Raw genomic sequence first — 22,160 nt, forward strand, 5'->3', positions numbered from 1 at the left:
TAAAGATAACTAACGCTTTCTAACTAACTGAACCTATTCCTGTCTGAGCTGATACGTTATTTATACCATTTGTTTGAAAGAAAAGCTATTGGAAGGTAATAACTTTTCAAAAAGTGTTCAAGACAAGCTCTTCTAGTTCATCGTGAATTCTGTAGTTAGTTGGTCCTGATAGAACATTGGTCTGACACAGCAGAGCACTTCTTTTGAATGATGAATACTTCTTTTAATTAATACAGTATTTATTATTGTACCTTAAACTTTAAATATGTTCTATGGGGCTATAGTAGTACACTGTACAATACATGTTAAACTTCCACTGTTTGCTTTAGTCTTAAGATAGGAACAAGATGGAGTTAATATAAAACAGCACAATGTCTTTGAGCTTGTTTTTGTAGTTTTCTTCATTTCTATTGAAAAAAGAAACTCATCGTCATCAGAATTAGTGAAACTTGTGTTTCTAATGCTTTACTTTTTTGTCCAGTTTGCCCACCAAGCATCATCATTCCCTTCTACCCTCCCCAGATGTCCTGTGATATCCCAGCTTCAAACTGTGCAGCAGCTGCTCTGTAGCTGTATGCATCCATATTGCTTGCTGATTACTGCCAAGAAGGAAAATATGTACTTAATAAACTTCCACCTTGGTGGAGTCACCAGTTTCTCTTATTTTAGTTTGGCAGATACTCTTACTACTGCAACTTCTAAGAAGATCTTCCTTGAAACTTCTGTAACTTCTGAAACTTCTATTCAAATTTTGTTGAAACTAGCCATTTGCGTTATGGATTCTTGGGAGTGGAGTGCCATTGGTGTAAATAAAAACCTGAAGATGCTGCCAAAGTGGAAAGAATGATAGTTCTGTGATGCATGCTATTTATCTTGGAAATAGTGTAGCTTTTCACATAGGTTCATGATGAAGTTCACGACACAGTTCTGTCTTTAAATTTTGTGACAATTTTGCTGTAAATATTATAATACCTGTCCTGTGAAGATAGATGGTGAGAGTTGGGGTTGTTCAACCAGGAGAAGAGAAGACTCCTTATAGCAGCCTTCCACTACCTAAAGGGAGCCTACAAGAAAGCTAGAGAGGGACTTTTTACAAGGACATGTAGTGATAGGATGAGGGGGAATGGCTTTAAACTGGAAGAGGGTAGATTTAGACATAAGGAAGAAATTCTTCACTGTGAGGGTCTCACCAGGAGACCTGGAGCACAGGAGCAGGTTGACCAGGGAAGCTGTGGAGGCCCCATCCCTGGAAGTGTTCAAGGCCAGGTTGGATGGGGCTTTGTGCAACCTGGTCTAGTGGAAGGTGTCCCTGCTCATGGCAGGGGGTTGGAACTAGATGATCTTTAAGGTCCATTCCAACCCAAACCGTTCTATGAATACTCACCCATTGAGGAAACCTATGTTAAGCTACTAAAAATTCTGTAAGTGTGGGGCCAAAATGGTGAGAGTGGGCTTCTGTTAAAAAAAAAGAAATAAAAAAATGGTTACATGATCCTGGCAGTTGTTCCAAACTTGTCATTTGATTGGCAACCACATCCTCACTGCCTCCATATTCAGAAGTGGATTTAAATTCTTTGTTGTGTACTACCAGCTACCCAAAAGCAGGCAAGGCTGGTTCCATGTTGCATTCCTTCTCCTCTATCACCTTTATGCCCTCTGGCCTCTGCTTCAAAAGCCGATCTCCTTCCTTGCAGCTCTTCCATGGAGCATCTGCCTGCTGTACTTTTACAGCCTTTTCCTAATGATACATTGATCTTCGAATCCCCTGGGCCTGACCTTTGCTGCCCCCTCTCTTTCCACGTCAGCGTGGGCTTAAGGTCTGCAAAGTGGCGTGTGAACAGAGCAGAGAGGAGCTGGGACTTCATCTGTTGCTACAGTAATGCTTCTTGTGTTTGTGTCACAAGTATCTTTCCAGGTCCAGAGCCCCACATGCTAGAGGCAGACTGGACTGTCTCTTGACAGAGCCCTGCTTCATGATATGCTTAACTTTTAGTTACGTATCTTCCTGCACACCCTGACATGGTGCTGTGTTCACATGCTGCACGTATCCTGCAGCTTACCGTGGTCCTGGGCCCCTCCAGGATGGAGCTGGCTCCAGGCCCTGGTCTGTTGTAACCCTTCTTCCCTTCTGTGACATGTTGCTGCCACTGCCAACATATAACCAGACCCAGCGGAGGGATGTTGGCAAGAATCCAGGGTGTGATTACATGTACCCAAACTCAGATTTATTCCGTTGGTTCAGCTACCAGAACCAGAGGAAACCTTGCTATTCGGCACAGGAAAAAAAAATCAGACCATCCCTGCTGGAGCAGTCACCCATTAGGTCAGCTCATTTGTAACGGGTGATCAAGCTGCGTAAACCATAAGAGTAACTGCTTGTGATCTGTTAGAGAGCTAGTTCTTTCCACCCATCATGAGTTTAAGTGTTCAGACCTTAGGACACCGGAGTCTTTAAAAGCAATACACATAATTAAGTGTGTGAACATAAGAATATGGTTTGATGTATGTAATATGACAACTGTTGGTGTGGCTGTCCTGGTAAACCTCCCTAGCTTATGGGCATCCTCTGGAGTTTTTATCAATTCCAAACCAAAATTAATGAAATTAGCAAAATTATTTTTCCCCCATTCTACCCTAGCCTAGCTTGATATATGGTAATGTTTGGGTTTGAAGTATTTTTGCTGGCTTTACCTTTTTTTTTTTTTTTTTTTTTTCCCCTTTTAATTTTTTTAAAATCACTCATGTAAATGACTCTCCTATACCAACATAAGTTTCTATCAGAGAATTCATTTTATATTTTCAGTGCAGTCTGGGTAAAGTAAAAGTTCTTATTCTATATACATGTATATATGTGTACATATGTATTTAAAAAAGGAAATCCTTTGAAATTACAACTGTTGATGCTTAAGTGTAAATATACTTTTATGAATCATATTTTAGTCCTATTTAACACCTTAGGAGTTAAGAAATGTTTTTTACTTCTTTGTAAATTGTACATGAAAGGTGGTCTTTTTTAGAACAGTTTATGTTTTAAGAAAGTCTCTGCTGCTCTGAGTGTGGGTCTGTTATTTCCAATTTTTGCAGAGGAGTGAACACTAATGTCTTTAGCATGCAAAGCACTTGTTTTAATTATTGTTTTCAATGGAATGGGACTAAAGATTTTCTTCACTTGAACTTGCTCATTTGAAGCTAAGAACTTGATGGGAAAACATGAGATTTTCCTTTTCCAATGTATGATTAAAAATTGTGATGACGTGCAAAGTATATTATTTGTTCCACTTAACATCTACATGCTGAATAGTAGATATTCAGAAAAGAAAATAGCATGCCTCTTTTTTTGGCAGGGCAGGAGTGTGAAGGTAGTCTGTTTGATAAAGGCTACAGATACAAGATGGAACTTGCTGTAACTTTTGAAGTACTTGCTTAGAGTATGTAATTTGGAATACTTACGTCCTTAGCAAACACTTGGAAATTTCATGACCTGTGAATGCTTTTGAATAATTTATGAATTACTATCTCAACAATTTAAATGTATAGGAGAGAAAGAAGAGTGCAGTTTTATTTTAAGATTAATCTTCTTCAATTTTGCCAATCTAAGCAGAGGAATTTACTGGAAAATGTTTTCATCCAACATTATTTCATTTGACTGTCAGATGAGTTACACTAGATACCTACATTCTCATGAATATTTGCTTTGCCTATTTCAGTGATCGCTGTGGAGAAGACCCAAACCAGAAAGTAATCCATGGGGTTATTAACTCCTTTGTTCATGTTGAACAGTATAAGAAAAAATTCCCCCTAAAGGTACATATACATTTCTGATCTGTGTTTTTAATTTTGAATGTTAATCTAGTATCTGTATTGTTTGTCCTTTAAAAAAAAAAAATCTCCCTTTTAGTTTTATCAGGAAATTTTTGAGTGTCCTTTTCTGAATGAAACAGGGGAGTATTATAAACAAGAAGCTTCAAATTTATTGCAAGAGTCAAATTGCTCACAATACATGGAGAAGGTAAGAGATTCTTCTCTACACATGCAGTAAGTAAAATCTAATATTATCAATTTACTGATGATACACGTTTTCCTGTACAGTTCCTGTAGTTGTTCTTTATTGTATGCTTTCACGCAGTTTAAACTATGTTTTTGTGGTGGCATGGTTAATCTGAATATAAACTACAAACTTTGTCTATGGATGGACTGTCAAAAAAGGACAAAAACCGAAACACATATTGGGTTGATCAGCATTGCTTCCTTGTGTTCCCTCTATTTGTAGTAACATAAGATGAGAGTTTTAGCAATATTACTGAGGTGGATTTTCTTTTGTTTTGCTTTGTGGTGTACGAACTCGGGCTGTGGTTAAATTGCTTGAAATTCTTATACCTTGCTTGAGAAAGCAGAGATGAATACAAACTGGGAGTCAGTCCCCAGTGCTATACTGTGCACGCTAACAAGATAGAAGAGTTGAGAAGGCTGTGAGATTGCTGTTAACTGTAAGGACCATAAGCTAATGGTTGCATGTAAGCTAATGGTCACCTTGTCCCGAGGCGAAATTCAGGGACAAGCCAAGACTTCAATTAAACCAAAAGAAATGCAAATTCATTTTGTCTATCATTAGTCTGCAGCTGCGGTACTCTCCCTAGGCTCCCCTCATAATCACTGGCTATAAGTACTTTTATGTCAGTATTCATGACTGTTTTTATGATAATGCCTATTTCCTTCACTGAAGTTATAAAGAGTTTTTCTTAATAGCTCAGATGTACACCTATACCTTTTGAGCAGATGTTTATGTACAAGCAGATGGGTTTGGAATAGTAAAGTGATTCTTCTAGTCATATAATTAGGTATTGTGGTAAAACTTTTTAAGAAGGAATGAGAAGTGTGGTAAGAGAAATTGGGGAAGACTGGTCACAAAGTTGGAGGAAGGAAGAAGTTCTGGGAACTGTGGAGTGCTATTAGATATCTAGTAGTGACTGAGCCTAGTCAGTACTCAGAGTAAAAGATTATATTAATTCATCAACAGCCTGATTCAAAGGAGCAAATTTAATTTTTCAGCATCCCAGACAAGTTCTTTTTTAACTTTTTTTAACTTATTTGTGTCTCACATTCTGCATACATATACTATTGTATATTCAAGGTTTTATATTGGTGGTTAGTATTTCATCAGCTCTCAGTTTAAAAACTTGTCTGTAGGTTTTAGGTAGATTAAAAGATGAAGAAATGCGGTGTCGGAAATACTTGCATCCCAGCTCATATGGCAAAGTGATTCATGAATGCCAGCAGAGAATGGTAGCTGATCACTTGCAGTTTCTACATGCAGAATGTCACAATATAATCAGACAAGAGAAAAGAAGTGGTAAGTGTCAGTGGTCACAGAAAATGTGAAGTGGTTTTTGTTTTATTCATTTAGCATTGCAATTTACTATCTTTATTTAATGACCTTCTATGTGCCTAAGCATTTTCAACTAATATATGTTACTTATCTAGAAAGCCCAATTAAACCCTGAATGATATTTTTCTTTTACCATGTAATTCATTTTCATCCTTCCAAATATATAGTCAAAACCTTCTTTTTACTGTTAACAACCCTTCTTTTGGCCAATACTCTTTCTCTTTCCTTGTCTTAGTCAACTTAAAAACACACTGAAGTCCTGTGTCCTGTAGAGCTGATCATATTTTATGCTTGTGTTTTCATTTGTAAACCAATGGCTCTGTCTTTACGGATTTCTTCATAATCATTTGACAGGTCAGGATTATAAAATATTTTGGCTTCGTTTCGTAGCCACTTTCTAATGTCCTGAATCTTTTGTGACCTCTCTTCCCAAGTCCTTTTTACAGAAGCAGATGGTCTTATAGTTATATTCCCTGCCTGACTAAAAAAAAATTATGCTTCCGGATGACTACATGCCTCTTATCCTTGAAAGAATGCTTATTCTTGCATGGAAGATGGTATCTATTATGTGAAACAAATTATTTTTCACAGTCAAACTCAAATTGTGTCTAATAATAGTGTTCAGTTTCCAGAGAGTTTTGCAAGTTTGGTCAGAGCTTGGATCCTTTTTTTTTTTTTTTTTTTTTTTTAAAAAAAAAAAATCATAAAAATAGCAGTTGCTTATTTACAGCTTTTCTAGCCCGAGAAAAAATTCAAGCTACCACTGGAGGATAACAAAAAGCCAAGAAAATATCTAAACTGATTTTAGTCAGCTGCTGCTAAGGGAGATTTAGGGAGGCCAAGGATTAAAATAAACTGTCACAATAATTTTCTGTACTAACCCACCTCTCCTCTCGGGGTCCCTCCTAAATAAGCAGTATTGAAAGAGTAAGGTAGTCGCAATGGCTGTACTCAGTAAATACTGATATTAGCCTTACTCTTTCCTTTTTTTTCTTTTGTCAGTGATCCAGTATATGTTAATTTTTTCTTTTTCTCAAAAGTTGGTCTTGTTTCAGTCTTTGAAAAGTTCTGAGTGAAATTATACTACATTAAGTGTTGATTTTTAGTGTTTCTAAGCATATTCTATAAAAATGTATCTCTGTTACAGACATGGCAAATATGTATACTCTACTTCGTGCTGTGTCGAGTGGTTTACCTCATATGATTCAGGAACTACAAAACCATATCCATGATGAGGGCCTTAGAGCAACCAGCAATCTTTCTCAGGAAAATGTGAGTTTCCTCAGGCAGCTGAGATTACCTATTTGATTACCATTCCTGATGAAATGTTTACCTTTTTAGTCTATTATGGTGGGGGTTTTTTAATTTTGTCTATATGAAATTGGTTTGGAACATTATGAATAAATTGTAACTTCTGATCAGCACACTTAGCTGTGCAACACAAATCTATCCTGAGAGTTGATTGTTGTGATCTAACCAGAAACAACTACAGCTAGGTATTTCTCATTGTTGTTTGTTTAATGCTGTCATGGCAAGTAGGTCCTTTTGTTCCATGTATGTATTTTTTTTCCCTGAATTTCTCTAAGTTAGTGGCATTTGCTGTTCTGGTACGTTAGGGACAAATGATTCCATTTAGTTTAATTATATGTTGTTTGTAAAGACTTGACATCCTGTCCTGATTTCAGTGTGCTGTTTTTCACTAATAGCTTTGTAGTCTCATATTTTCATGTAATTTCTGAAAATACAGTAACTTAATTATGTTACTAAGGTGTGAACTTTTTTCAGTTCATGTGTATTTAAATTATTCAATTCCATTTTTGTTCCTCTAGCATTGCTGTTCAGAAACAAACAAACAAGCAAGCTTTCATTTAGCAATATATTTGTATATGTATACATCTTGCTGTCCAGATCTGTGCTCTCTTTAGGACGGTGACTTTAGCCATCCAGTGTTTCTGTCTATAATAATACAGAGATACAAACTGCTGTAAATTCACTCTTTTATTGACTGCACAGGAGCGCTTACTCTTCCAGAACTCCCGTGTGTGTACTAAAAATGGACTGCAGTCTTTAGTAGTATAGTTTGTTTTCAAATTATTTGTAAGTTTATTGAGCTTAATCTTTCAAACTAATAGTGTCTACACAGGGAAATGAATGCAGAGCCACGAGGGTGATGACAATTCACAGCCTTATGTAGATAAACTTAAAATGTGAAATACTTGCTCCACTGTGTGGACTAAGTACTTTGTCATCAAAACATTTTTAATATGTGACCTGAGAATGCACTTGGGGAATCATGTGGTGCAGCCAGTGCATTGCACACTCTTGTGTTGCTGCCTGCCGGCTTGTCTGTGTAGGGACTCCTCTAATTCATGTTAGTCATTTCCATACTAAACATTACACTAAAATGTGGTGCATCAAATTTGATCGGTAACTGTCCTACATAGGAAAATTCAAAGGGTTGATGCAGATTTTCTCTCTGAAGGCAGCGTATAGGAGAAGCAGCAGTTTATTTTTCAGTAGCTTTTTGGCTTGATTGCTGTAGTGGCATGTTAGCATTAATGATTTTTGAAAGGGCTACTAAAGGATTTTAGGATATGATGGAAAAGATTACACAGCATGAGAGCACTATAGACACAAATCTATGTTTGATAGCAGGACTGTAAATGTAGCCATAGACTTTTTATTTCCAAAACATGCTCAATCACAGTAGCGTAAGAGTACACCAATGCAGAATCAATCCTCTCAAAGACTAAATCACTATGATTTTGACTTTTATCATAAAGAATAATTAGGAAAAAATGTACAACTAATGTAGGTATGCTTGTGTGTAGATAATACTACTTTTCTCATTAACTTGCTTTCTGTTTTATGTACCTTTTTTTAGATGCCAACTCAGTTTGTGGAGTCAGTTTTGGAAGTACATAGTAAATTTGTTCAGCTGATCAACACTGTTTTGAATGGCGATCAACACTTTATGAGTGCCCTTGACAAGGTAACTTTTACTTAAGTAAAAAAAGCATTGGAAAACAAAATGTGGGACCCTGTTTCAGGCTTACCAGAATTCTTCAGGGCATCAACCCATGTTCAAAGATAGAGTTGTTAGGCAGTTTTTCTAGTTTATAAGTGTAATGGAACAAAAGACAATCCAGTGTTACAGGAACATATATGTACAAAAGAAACCACTTTAATACTTAAATGTTTTCTGAAAGAAAGACCTTTCTTTTAATCAGAATTCAAAACACAAAAATGGAGCTGTTCCTTTCAATGTAAATTTAAGTGCAGATAATAGAGACAAATTGTGGGGTTTAGGAAGTTTGGTAACTCTTACATGCATTTGAACATGAATTTGCTTGCTGCCATAATATTTAAACTCTGAATGTGATAGTATTACTTACATAGAAGCTTTGTTTAGAATTTTCAAGTTAACTACAAAGAATATCTGGAAACTTAACGTTACTTCAATCCCTGTCACAATAGATAACTTTTTCCAGGAGACAGCTGCACTTGAAGTTAAATGAGCCCATTTAGGGAAAGAGGCTTGCTGCTCCTTTATTTGAAGTTCGTAGCCATGAAAGTACTTAGGATAAGTTCTAATTGTTATAAATTTTAGTAATAACAATTATAATAATAATAAAATTATAGCTAACTTTATTATTGTTGTTGTTGTTATTAAATTCTGCAAAACATGCAGAGATTGAGTGGTTCCTCCTCAAAAAAGAAGTATGTTTTATCTAAGTCATTTGTTAATTTCCCACTCTTTCCCATATATCCTTGTATCTTTTTCCTCAAGAGTGCACATACTACTTTCCTATCTATAATTTCCTGTCACAGGATGTGTGTGTATGTTTCATTGCTCTTTGGTGGTGTTTACGGTAACTGCAGTTTGTAGTTAGGGTCATAGTCTAAACTTTGATAGTTTTCAGCCAAGGTTAATCTGGAAAGACATAGTGATGAAGATACCAGTTATAATATCAATAGTATTTATCCATTTGTATTTGTGATATTGAGAAAATAATTATTTAGTATTTTAAAACAAATGCTTATTTCAGTACCCGAATGCATTTCTGTCTCAATTGCAGTTAATGTCATGTACCAGGAGGTGGAGTAATATGAGATTGACAACTATGTTTGCTGGCACATAGGCAATGTACTTTCTCCTTAAATACATTAATTCTTCACTTCAGTGATCTTTATTACAATAAATATTTAAAATCTTAATCTGCTGTCAGTTTTTCATGGTGGATATCAAAACTGCTATTGTTGCCTCCAGTATTATTGCAAAAGAGTGGTCTAACCCTCAAAGAGTTTCCTATTTCTTGTCAAGTCATGCATTCCTCTTTCACAGGTCTTCTAGGGACCTGTATCAGATCTTGGAATGTCGAGGCATTGCACAAAAAGAGTTGCTTGTTAGTTCTTCTTTATTAAAATAATAATAACATTTTCCTTCCATAGAAGAAACTAATTCCTAGGAACTGTGGTAATGCAATATTTTTGCTTCAGTGTTAGTTTAAAATGTTAATTTAAATGTGATATGTAGTTTAGAAGCTAATCTTGATGATTCTGGTATCTTTGTTTACAATTTCCAATTCTAAACTGCCATTATCTCCTTCCTTTTGTTTTTCATCATATTCATGTTTTCTTCAGCTACCATATTTTTTGTACTGGATTGCTTTGAATTTCCACTTTCAACAATATTTTTCTCCCCTTTAGTCTATCAAAAAAAAACAATAGCCAAAAGATCTTTCCTTGCTTACTTGTGAGCACAGCATGTATGTTTGGCGGCTCAAGATATGTGCTGTTGATGTAAGCTGCTGTTCATGTGTTGCTGTTGATCTGCTTTATCTGCAGTTATTCCTCAGTTTCTTTCCGTCCATACTTTTGGACCATACATATTGCTGTATACCCAAATCCTCATATATTACATTTAAGTTTCTGACGAGAACTTAGTTTGTTCTCGTGTTTTTGGCAATTAACTTCTGTTCCTCTAGTCTTTCCACTTTTACTTAAATCTCAACTTAAAAATGTTCAACCCACAAATTCTCACAGAGGAGTAATTCAAACCCTTTTATCTGTTGTTTTGTTTTCAGTCCCCTTTCATGTAGTCCAGTTTTATAGGGTCTTGGATGGTCTTTGCCCTGAACATTTTTTGATTTCTTTAAAATTCAGAAAGAAAAAGTTTAAAGTCATTTACATTTTTTTCTCGTTGTTCTATGTTCCTATGTAGGCTTTGACATCAGTAGTTAACTATAGGGAGCCCAAGTCGATCTGCAAAGCACCTGAGTTGGTAAGTGACATGTATTATTGTAGAAAGTAATAATAGGGTTTTATAACTGTCAAATGAATTGGCATAGAGTCCATCACATGAATGTCCATTTCTCACACTGAGTCAGCATCAGGTGTGTGTTTCAGTAGTAATAAATAACCTGCACACACATTTTGTGGGTGTGCAAAATTAGTGCACTTGTAATTTTTGATAGAGAATTTGTTTTTTCTGTGGATGTAGTATGTATTGTTTACCTATGAATACATCCTTTGTAATAGAACATGCGACTGTAGACTGTGACTTATTTCATGCTGTAACTTTTGCGTAGAAGTTTGGAATACCTTGGCGTACATTTGTTCTCAAGCTTGACAAGTAGGTTTGGGTTTGTTTTTTCTTTTTTTAACTTGAGCTGGCCAAGTACTGTGACAACTTGTTGAAGAAATCAGCAAAAGGAATGACAGAAAATGAAGTAGAAGACAAACTTACAAGTTTCATTACTGTTTTCAAATACATTGATGACAAAGATGTATTCCAAAAGGTAATTTTTGATATTCAATAAATGTTAAAAAGTTACATTTGAAGTATACTTGAATAATGTGGTTATGCTTTTAAAAAACCTCATATGTGATTTTTTTCATGCAGTTCTATGCCAGAATGTTGGCAAAAAGATTAATTCATGGTTTGTCTATGTCTATGGATTCTGAAGAAGCCATGATTAATAAACTAAAGGTAATGTAATATTCTTCTAAGGCGGACTAAGCTAACATAGGAGTATGTAATGTTGAGGGGGAGCAGCAGAGGGTGCCAGAGTTAACTTAGCAATCAGTAGATCCTGTTTCCAGTAGCTGAAATGAAAGACCAGTGTCTAGGTAGTCTGTCAAAGATATATGGCCAAATATTACCTAAGCATTTGAGATTTTTTTTATGAGTTTTTTGGGTAGTTTTATTAAGTGTGTTAAAACAATTCATATTTACATTCTAAAAGTACTGAGGATTTTCATAAACTAGCTCTGTCTTTCAATTTTATAAAACAACATTGTTCATATAAATCAATGTACAGAAAGTGAAACTAAGATAAATATGATCATTTTCTGTTATGTTTGTTTTCTATTGCAACTAGTGTTCTCTGTAAATATTATAAAAACATTTTTGCTGACTAGTTTTTCATATTTTAGTAGTGAATGTGCATAATTTATATAATAAGTACTGAGTTCACTGTGAAACCTGTTACACTATTTCTTCACAGCAAGCCTGTGGTTATGAATTTACCAGCAAGCTCCATCGAATGTATACAGACATGAGTGTTAGTGCTGATCTCAACAATAAATTCAACAACTTTATCAAAAACCAGGACACGATTATAGATTTGGGAATTAGTTTTCAGATATATGTTCTACAGGTACTAATGTATGTTTATTACTACTGAGTTATTTGTACTTAATTTTTATGTTTCGATAAGTGAACAGTTTTTCTAACTATGAATACTTCTCATGTGGAAACTAACACCTTGTAATCATTTGTGGAATAATTTATTTTCCTAATGTTTGTTTGTAAAATTAACCCACTAGCACACTAAACAATAGTGATGTAAAATGCCTTGTGTTCTTGTCTTGAATTAATACCTTTGTGGGGCATGCATAACGAGCAGTAGAAATTCTGTTGTAAATTGAATGTCTTACAACATAATATTCACTATAGATCTCTTTACTAGTGTTAATTTTTCTTAATGTATATGTTGTATGAAAATGTTAATGCTTTTATTTTTCTCAATACCTTTAGGCTGGTGCATGGCCTCTAACTCAGGCTCCTTCTTCTACATTTGCAATTCCTCAGGAACTGGAAAAAAGTGTACAGATGGTAGGTTAGTAGGAGGCTTCTTGTAAACATGTGGAAAATGTAAATTAACTCCAAATAAAAGACCATCGCTCTAACAAAGAAAAACCTGAGCTACTGCATTTCATTTGTAAATCATGGCTATCCTGTTTCTGGTCCATATGAAATTTGGAAGGGTCACCCAAATGACATACTGAATTTATATATGTATTTGCATAGCTTTTCTTTATTTTTCACATCTCTCTTCTACACTTTGTGATTGATGAGGGAGATACTAATAAATACAATCAAATGAACTGGGCTGTTTCCTAGCTTTAAAACCAATTCCTAATATTTGGATAAAAGAAGGTTTTGTTTCTAATATTAAATCTGAACAGATTTAATAGCAGATGAAAACGCAGATATAGGTTTCTTGTCCTGTATTTCACAGGAGCCATTCAAAATCAAGTTTTGTGCAAACTTCTTTAAAGCTAATTTTACAAATTCTCAAAGCAGTAAAGGTTTTACTTTGGCCAAATAGTCTCTCTTTATGTGATTATTTCTGCTTTACAGAGGTGGAATATTTTATTACTTTTGATTATATTATTGTGGTCTAAATATTACCTGTACAATGTTTGTGTTAAAATACAGAATATGTGTGCTGATCTTTGCTAAAGTGTATTTAATGGTGAAGTACATTTTAGGCAATAAAAAATTCATGTTATTGGACAGAACAGACTTTTAAAGCAGTTTTTATACCTTAAATTGCTATCTGATGTAAATTATAATGGCATATGTCTGTTTCTTTGGTGAAGGAGCTTTTTCATGTATTACTTCTAAGTATTAAAACTATTTATTCTTCTTTTATTTACGCTGCATTAAGTGGCACTTGGTTTTAGCAATATAATAATTTTCGACCCATACTATGGAATCCACATAAAGTGGATGATTGACATTTTGCTTTTCTTTGTGGGCTTGAAATAGGAGCATTGTCACTTGTGCCTCAGTTGGAAAATTGTTACAGACTTGCGTATCGGAAGTAGCTGAGAGCCTAGGTTGCTTGCCTAACTTCACTGTTTTGCCAGTTTAAAGAAGCAAACTTATTCATGTGTCACCTAGCTAGACTTAATGCTTTAAATTACGCTTATAATTCCCTGAGGAAACAGAACATGACCTTGGGGAGTCTTTGAAAAATCAACTGTTTAGCAGCTTTTTCATTCTCTGAAACTGCCAGAGATTGCTATAAATATATATTTATTTGAATGGTATACAAATACTGGTTTTCATACTATTTAAGCTTGTGGGTGAATCAGAAACACCTGATTCTTAAAGAGGTCAAAAGTCCCCCTTTGTGTATTTTCCTTTGATGTTAATCAGAGTTGCCAGACCAAATCAGAGTATTTTTCTGTTGTATTTTCAAACAAATTTCAGTTATTTTTCAGAGGACATTCAAGAGAATGACATAGCTACTAAAATGGTACTAAAAATCCCCATTCCTATGTTTCTTCTTACAAGCAAAAACGACAAGACTCTTACTACATATCTTGATTTTTACAAGCCTTGCCATAAACTTCCACTTTAGTCTTTGGAGAAATTCTTCTTTTCCTTCCTGTCACAGTCACTTTTCTGCATCGGTTTAGCCCACAGAATAAGTAAGCCAGAAGCCATGCCCTCAAAAAGTTTTTTAGACATTCTGGAATATCTTTAATTGTTCTTCAAAATCCAGTGCTTCCTTTCATTTCCTAGGGCTTTTTCTTATTCTCTCTTAATTGCTTGCTAGTTTCCAGGAATGGCAGGGTTGATGGATTATATTTAATATGAGAATAACATGGTTTTGCTGCTTCTCTGTAAATTTGATCTTTCTTATGACATTCCACAGGTCATTTATGCCCTTTCTTCTCTTATTCTTGGTTGACATTTAAATGTAAATGAATGACATTTAAATGTAAATTAATACAGCTTTGAAAGAATTTTCTAGGAATTGTATTCCTAGAGTCTTCTGGAAAGTGGTCACATTTACAGTAGCCAGACTTGTGCACTTTACTGCCAGATTTCAAACTGCATAGCTAATTTTCACTTGCCCAAAACCAAAAACTATCTCTTAAAGAAGAGAGGAATTTTAAGTTGTTTTTAAGGCCTTTTCTTATTTATAGGTAACTTTTTTCATATTCCTGTTCTGCTATATATTTGTGTGTCCCTGTAGAATATCAGGAGAAAATGCTTTCCAGAATGATTGATGTAGCCCTTCTCATAATGACAAGAAATTAATGTAAAAATCAAGAAAGAGGGAAGAAATTAGCATTACTATTAATGCTAGTTTTGCATATAAGATTTTTAAAATACTGATTTTGAGGGCACGCTTCAATTTTTGGGTGTCAGCAAAACTTTGAAATGTTAATTCATAAATCACAAATGTGTGCTGCTTTGTGAAAATAGGTTTTGGAAGATTTCAACAGAAATTCGAGGATCTGTAGTCACTTCTTGATTCTGAGATGTTTGCAAACTGTGTAGTTGTGTCTAGCCTCAAACCCAGACTGGAAGGTGGCAAAAACTGTGCCTGCCTTTCAAACTTGCGCTTTTGGAATTCCCCCTAAAAATATGTTCAGGAACATAAGATGAGATTCATCATGAAATTCAGTGTGTAGCTGACTGTGGGAAATACCTGTTAACTAAAAGTTTATGTTTTTTGAAGGATGGCGTTTAAAAAAAATATATCAGTAAAATAGATTTTCTGAAATGATTTTAAATAGGATGTCCAAGCCATGGAATATAGAATGATTTCGCCAAGGCGAAAAAATAAAAATACACTTGTATTTATATGAAATTAGAAGGAACAGAATAATAAAACCTAACAACATTGATAATTAAAACCTCATAGAAATTCTTTTAAATTCAGTAAGGTTGATACTTTGGAACACTGTTTAACTAAGGTATTTTATGCTTTGAGAGTATGAATGTGTTGACAATCTGTTTGATGTAGTCGTCAAGTGATTTGCTAACATTAATACGTTCGAGTAGTTCAGTAAATGACTAATGTTCAGTCATCACCCATCTTCTAAAGGAAAATGATTGATCTGCAATGTTTGCATCCAATATGGTGAACATAAAACCGTTATTTCTTCACTTGGGTGGTAGTGTGATAATAAACTATTGTAAGTAGTTATATATGTGACTAATTGAAGTTTATTTTGTTTTGCAGTTTGAATTATTTTACAGTCAGCATTTTAGTGGAAGGAAGCTTACTTGGTTACATTATCTTTGTACAGGTAAAAATAAGTGCTTTGCTAAACTTATGCTTGATACAACTGACAGTTATTCATTAAAAGTCCTTTTCAAACGGCAACAGACTTTGGAATTAGAACATTATGTTGCATATAAAGTCAACTGACTTATTTTGCATTATAAATTAATTTAATATTTACTGCTTAGTATTTCCAAAAGTTATGTTTTGTAAACTTGCATATGTTGTCTGTAATTTATTAAATCCGAGTAAAACTAGTTGTACATTTTTAACTACAAAACAGCACTGCAGAACTGCTGAGTTAATAAGTTGCCCTGTTTTACTCAGATATGTATCTAAGTAAATACATATATTTACTTATGTTTATATTTACTATATAGAAATATATGTGTAAAAAACATATTAGAAGAGATATATAAAATTGTAGCTTAGCTTATTAAGTATCAGTCAATTGCATTTTATTTCAAGTGCTTTCGGTGCCAGGCTTTAATGACTGAGCAGCACAACAAATTACATGGAGGTGAAAACTAGACTAACATACAACAATATAATGTAATGAAAATTTAGTTCTGATAATAGCAGGTTGCCCTTAACTCACACTCACTTTTACAGAGAAAATCTAAATCTGCTTTCAGGCATTTTTCTTCAGTGCTTTTTTTTTTTTTTATTTTATTTTTATTTCAGTGCATTTAAAGAGTATGAGAATATTGTGAAAAAATTTTAATGGACAAGTCTTTCTTATTATTTTTTTTTTGAATCCTTCCTTGGAACAACTTTCCTGTAATCACTATTCTGTGATTCTGTGTAAGCTATTCCTAATTGCTATTTGGAATTTCCCTTTTTTATTACTGTAAATTATATTACATCATTCCAGTTCAACCCTGTGTTTTCCTTTTTTTCTTGAAAACACCATTGTTCTAGTGTTCATAGCGGCGGTTTTGTAGCAGACCACATTCTATATAAAACAACAGCAGTTTTCATCTTCCCATTCCAAGGGTTAAATTCATACTTAGGTGTGAATGGAATGTCTGGAAATGTATGAGGGGCTCTAGTAGTTAGACTTCATATGACTTTTCAGCACATTCCATCAGTTTATAAAATACTACTTGTATCGTTACAGGTGAAGTAAAAATGAATTATTTGTGCAAACCTTACGTAGCCATGGTCACAACATACCAAATGGCAGTGTTGCTTGCCTTCAACAACAGTGAAACTGTCAGTTACAAGGAGCTTCAGGATAGTACACAAATGAATGAGAAGGAACTGACAAAAACCATCAAATCCTTACTTGACGTCAAAATGATCAACCATGACTCAGACAAGGTATGCAGTAATGATATAAAAAAACTTTCGTGTTTTCAGTCTTGTGATTCTAATACTTGTTGAGGGCTTTTTTTAATATAAAAGGATCCACAGTTTTCCTTTTTTTTTTTCTACATTATTACTGACCCTTGTGAACAATTCTAAATCTGTATTTATAAGGAAAGGGACAGGAGGAGGTAGACTACCTGTGTCATATAGGCTCTCTATGCCTATAACATCATGGCATGCTGAAAAGATGATAAAGCTAGGACTGTTTATTGTTTCTGTTGGGTTTCATCCATATGGCTTTATACTCATAGCTGTTGGAGGGGAATGCTCTTTAAACAGACTACTTTCAAAGCTGTACTGAATCATGGGAAGGAGCCTGAGTAGTAAACCAGAGAGTCTTACAGAGATCCTAAAAAAAAATTAGTGGGATTAAGAGACTTTAAGTAACAGCAACCGTGTTCTTCCTTGCTGGCAGATTACAGGAGGATGAAAGGGAGCAAGAAGGGCTTGTGTGAGAGGATTTTTGCTGCAATTTGCTGAACTCTGTCATTCCATGAGTTTCATGGAATTCTAGTAATATCTGAGCTTTGTGGTTAAGGCAGTGGTTGATAAAGGTTCTGTTTCTAACTCTGTCTCATACTTCTGTATCACCTATGTGAAACCAGTTACCCTTTTTCCCATACAGCGAAGGGCACAGATACCTGTTGTGTAAGAAACACTACAGGAGTGCCCATGCATACCATACAGACTCCAGCTAGCCCAGAAAGTCCATTATTTACACAGTATCAGGTAAAAGAAACTGAGATAAGCTGTTCGCTTCACTTACGAGAAGAAATCCAAAGCTGCTCTGAGAGCTGCTTTTTTTTTTAAACTGGGAAGATATTAGAAAATGGAAAGTGAGATCACAAGGAAGACCTGATACTTGGCTGAAGCACACAGGACGTGCTTCCAATATCAGGAAATAAGCTCAGGTTGGAACAGTGGCTAGGAAGATGTCTGTTAAACCATGAGTGAAATATAACACTGGGAACTATTAGAGAAAACAGCAAGATTTTTCATAATCTTACCAAGTTGCCCATTATGTAAAGGATTTACATTTATTTATGTCTGTTGTATAAGGTTTGCCCAGTTTCTTTAAGTGTGTGCCAGTGAAGAGTGAACGATACAGCTTTCCAACCCTTTTACCTTTTAATGTTTACCACTGCATTTTCTGGTTCTTTAACTTCCAGGCTATTGTATTCAAACATCTCTGCTAATTCTGTTTTCTTTGCAGTCCATCCAGCAATGTGAAAGCAGATCCGTAGACAGTCTATCAGCTTACTTATTGAACAAGCCAGTGAACTTTAGTGGGTTAAGCAGTGAAATTAAATATACTAACTTGTCTTTACCTCTATCTGAGCCTCACAGAAAAAGTACAGTGTATTAAATGTTGTAGTTTGCTTTTGTTTGTTTACTCTTTTTTAAAAGAGGAAAGAGAAAAAGAAACTTCTGGCAAAATCTGTATTGGTTCATTAGAATCATGCTTTTTGAGTTCATGAACACTGCAATTTATTTTGGTCTATACTCAATCATGTAAGCAGAATAATGCTAAAATTTAATGTTAGCTTACATTTTTTAAAGCTGTTGATCTTTGCTTTTTCATGTTAAATTTTCTATACTATGCCTGGAAACTATAAAATATTATAATAAAGAATATTTGTTGCAGAATTAGAATTAATATTGTTTGAGTGTATATCTAGATAAATATTGACTGTGTTTACTGAAGTATTTGTGCTTGAGGCAACAATGGTTTGGCAAGATTCCAAAGTCTAAGAAGCCCAGTAACTTTATTATGCTGGAAATTGGTAATACTTGTACAGACTCTTGCTTGGAAACTTCAAAGATCAGTCAGGTCATCCTGTTAGTTGAATGTAAAGGTGTTTGGACTGCAGGGGAATAGTTACCATTTATTGAAAGAAATGGACTTTAATGTATGGAAAAGAATTGGGATTCTGACAGGAAAAAAATCAGAAACATACAGATACATGTGGAATTGTAGAGGTTGCAGTTTGTAAATTGTTTCTGCTATAACATAACAAAATGCTTAGATGTTTTTCCTGAAGTTCTGGAAGGCAACATTACTAATAGTTGTGACAGCAACAGCTCTGTCTCTTGAGATTCTGCCCTAAATGCATGCAAATCCTACCTTCTTTGCAGGGAGAAAATGAGTTTAAACGGAGAGTGTTTGCAGCTAATATAAGCTGTTGAAGTATTAAAACAGAAATTGTTTTAATCATATTGACTTGTTAACAAGACTTATGTATGTCAGAGTTCTTTATAGTGTTTTCTAGAATAGACTTGATTTCTGGGTTAGTTAAAGTCTAGGTTAAAAAAATTGACCTGGTTCAAGTGGCATTTTAGAATTTCTAGCTGCAAATCTGCTGAAATTGTTTGTGTATATGCAAGCCTTTAACTGTGATTTTTTTTTTTTTTTTTTTCCCCCAAAGTAAATTGTTATCGTTTTCTGGTTCCATTTCTGATTTTTTTAAAAAGATTCTTTATTGCAGGAAGACGTAGAGGCAGAGTCTACGTTTTCATTAAATATGAACTTCAGCAGTAAACGAACAAAATTTAAAATTACTACATCAATGCAGAAAGACACGCCACAGGCAAGTATTCTTTGGTGTTTCTAGCTTGAACAGCTTAGGAAGCATATTTTTCTAAAATCAGATTTATTGTATTAGTTTGATGTAAGCAGCTGTAAGAGTCCCTGTGTAAGATTTACATCACCATAAAGAAATTTAAGTTTAATGCCAAAGCACCTCCTTTTTTTTTTTTTTTTTGTACTTAAAATATAGGCAGGAGAAGATGGAATAAGGAGAAAAAAAAAAAAAAAGAAGAAAAGGATAAGCAAGAGCTATTCCTCTTGTACCAAGTGGGATTGACATTTAGCTTGTCTTATCTAATGACACTTTTTTGGTGGTGTTGTTTTAACAAAAATAACTTATTCTAGGAACAGCAGAACCAATCATCTCTGTTTTCCTATGATTTTGTGTCCTTTGTCAATTGAAATTAACTCCAGTGTTATAATCCATGTTCCCTCTACATAGGACATAGGATATTGTACAAGAGGTGTATGTGCTGACAAACTCAACACATTATAGTAAATTCTGCCTGCATTTCTCCCTAGCAAAAACGCTGCTTTGGATGCTTTATACTGATTTTGATGAAACCTGGCATTCTTGATTTACAGATGTACTTTGCCTGGAATTGAACTTCACCTAGATATTTGTATGAATTGACCGATTTTAATACAGTAAAATAGATTCAAGGTACTTTTATAAAGTGTTTATTGACCTTACGATATTTTAAGCATTATTGTTCTTCCTATGTTGCAGGAGATGGAGCAGACCAGAAGTGCTGTAGATGAAGACAGAAAAATGTATCTTCAAGCTGCTATAGTCCGTATCATGAAAGCACGTAAAGTGTTGCGACATAACGCTCTTATTCAGGAGGTAAGATAAAGTCCTCTTCTTGAGCATTATTTGATGAAAATCTTCAGGCTAGTTAGGTAAAACATCTGGCCACAAAACTCTCTTATGTCAAAACTAATACTTCAGTGAAATTAGTGAGAATTTCATTGGAGTCTACTTTGAACTGCAGTCCTGGAGCACTAGCTGTGATCCCTCAATCTTGTAAATGTGTCTCAGCAGTAAAGCATTAAGTACCTCTATGCTTGCTCTTTCCTGTTGGCTGGTTCCATGCCGACAGATGTCATATCCAATAAGAATCATTGCCAGAGCTATAGGTTCAATTGAAAATCTGAATATTGGTATTCTAGGTATGGAATTTCCTTGGAAGCACCTAGCCGATTTTGAGCTCTAATTGTAAAGTTGGATTTTATTCTAATTCATGGCTTAAACTTTAAATGTTGTCTGTGTATATAGACATGTACTTCTTAATCTCCCTTTTCAGTTACGTGGTACAGTTGTCTAGATTTTTTAGGTTCTAGATTAACAATGTGTGAACTGTTACAGGCTGGCTGGGAAGTGCTGTTTCTTTCGTTTTTCTCCCACTTTCCCATCTGTGCTAGCTGCCTGCCTAATTGTATTTCTTATTCTAACCCAAGGTTTGCTCCTACCAACCAGTTCCCAGTTTTTGTTTTCTTAGCCTTCCAAGGCATTCAGTCTTCAGTCTAATTCATTCTTGCATCTCCTGAGCCTTGCTGGATAGCCTCAGAGCGGACTGGTGGGAGAGGGAATAAAGATTCCTGCTTTATTGTTTTGCTTCATGTTGTATGAATAAGGCCCAAACTGCCAAGTGGTTCTGAGTTGAACATGCTCAGCTTTCTCACTAGACTGACCTTTATTAAAAAATGAATAACCATAACGTCTATTAAACGTCTAGAGTATGCATAAGTAACTTCTTGGCTGTCCAACTTCCTTTTTTTCCCTGTTAACCTTGTAGTAAGAGTTGATTAACTGTCAAGAGCCTTTTTGTTTCTTAAAACATTCGTTTCTCATATTGTTACTAATTATATATGTAGTTCTTGTTACTTTTATCCTTATGCTTATATACTTACAAATAATGTATTCACTTAAAATTTCTACCCTGACTTCTTGAGAAGTAAGAATGAATCTTTTGAAAGGAAGTCTGTTCACTATGAATGGTTAATACTTTCTTACCTCGTTAATATTTTTTTCTGAGATATAAAGGCAGGACTATACTGTTGTCAGTGACATGATTGAAAGACTCCTAGCCTTAATGTAGTTAACTCTGATTCTAGCAGTTAGACTACAGCACCACACATTTCATTTAGGGTGAGGTGTCCAGGAAAATACTCAAGGACCTTGCTAGACCTGTATATGTCAGCATGTGGTCTTTGCTGAATTGGTGATTGTATAAGGTATGCCCTGGTAGCTCCACGCTGCAGTCGCTTGCAGGACAAGGTAGCTTGTCCCTTAAAATGAATAAGGTCAGTGGGAGTGGTGGAGGGGAAAGGTCAATGCAGTCATTCCCAGAATTTATTTTTTTTTTTATTCTGACTATCAGGTATTTCTATCCATCCTTCTTATTTGCATTATCTTTGATAAAACAAAAAAACAACCAAAAAAACCCTACCAACACAAAAGTCTATCTTTTGTTCTGTCTGTCCTAAATAAATATGT

The 22,160-nt window shown here is 34.8% G+C and overlaps 1 protein-coding gene across 2 annotated transcripts in view; it reads left to right on the forward strand.

Annotated features, from left to right (window-relative positions):
• The window catches only part of CUL2 (cullin 2), a 51,924-nt gene that overhangs the window by 27,325 nt on the left and 2,439 nt on the right, over nucleotides 1-22,160 (forward strand). For both annotated transcript variants that reach the window (XM_082480101.1, XM_082480100.1), the window contains exons 7-20: nucleotides 3,708-3,804; nucleotides 3,899-4,009; nucleotides 5,188-5,350; nucleotides 6,534-6,658; nucleotides 8,271-8,378; nucleotides 10,611-10,670; nucleotides 11,059-11,187; nucleotides 11,292-11,378; nucleotides 11,896-12,048; nucleotides 12,429-12,506; nucleotides 15,661-15,727; nucleotides 16,823-17,025; nucleotides 19,560-19,661; nucleotides 20,391-20,507. In XM_082480101.1, the coding sequence (XP_082336227.1) occupies nucleotides 3,708-3,804; nucleotides 3,899-4,009; nucleotides 5,188-5,350; nucleotides 6,534-6,658; nucleotides 8,271-8,378; nucleotides 10,611-10,670; nucleotides 11,059-11,187; nucleotides 11,292-11,378; nucleotides 11,896-12,048; nucleotides 12,429-12,506; nucleotides 15,661-15,727; nucleotides 16,823-17,025; nucleotides 19,560-19,661; nucleotides 20,391-20,507 (1,600 nt within the window). The remainder of the gene's footprint in view (nucleotides 1-3,707; nucleotides 3,805-3,898; nucleotides 4,010-5,187; nucleotides 5,351-6,533; nucleotides 6,659-8,270; nucleotides 8,379-10,610; nucleotides 10,671-11,058; nucleotides 11,188-11,291; nucleotides 11,379-11,895; nucleotides 12,049-12,428; nucleotides 12,507-15,660; nucleotides 15,728-16,822; nucleotides 17,026-19,559; nucleotides 19,662-20,390; nucleotides 20,508-22,160) is intronic.

This window comes from Vanellus vanellus (assembly GCF_965231255.1).
Source record: "Vanellus vanellus genome assembly, chromosome: 2".
NCBI classification, from domain to species: domain Eukaryota; kingdom Metazoa; phylum Chordata; class Aves; order Charadriiformes; family Charadriidae; genus Vanellus; species Vanellus vanellus.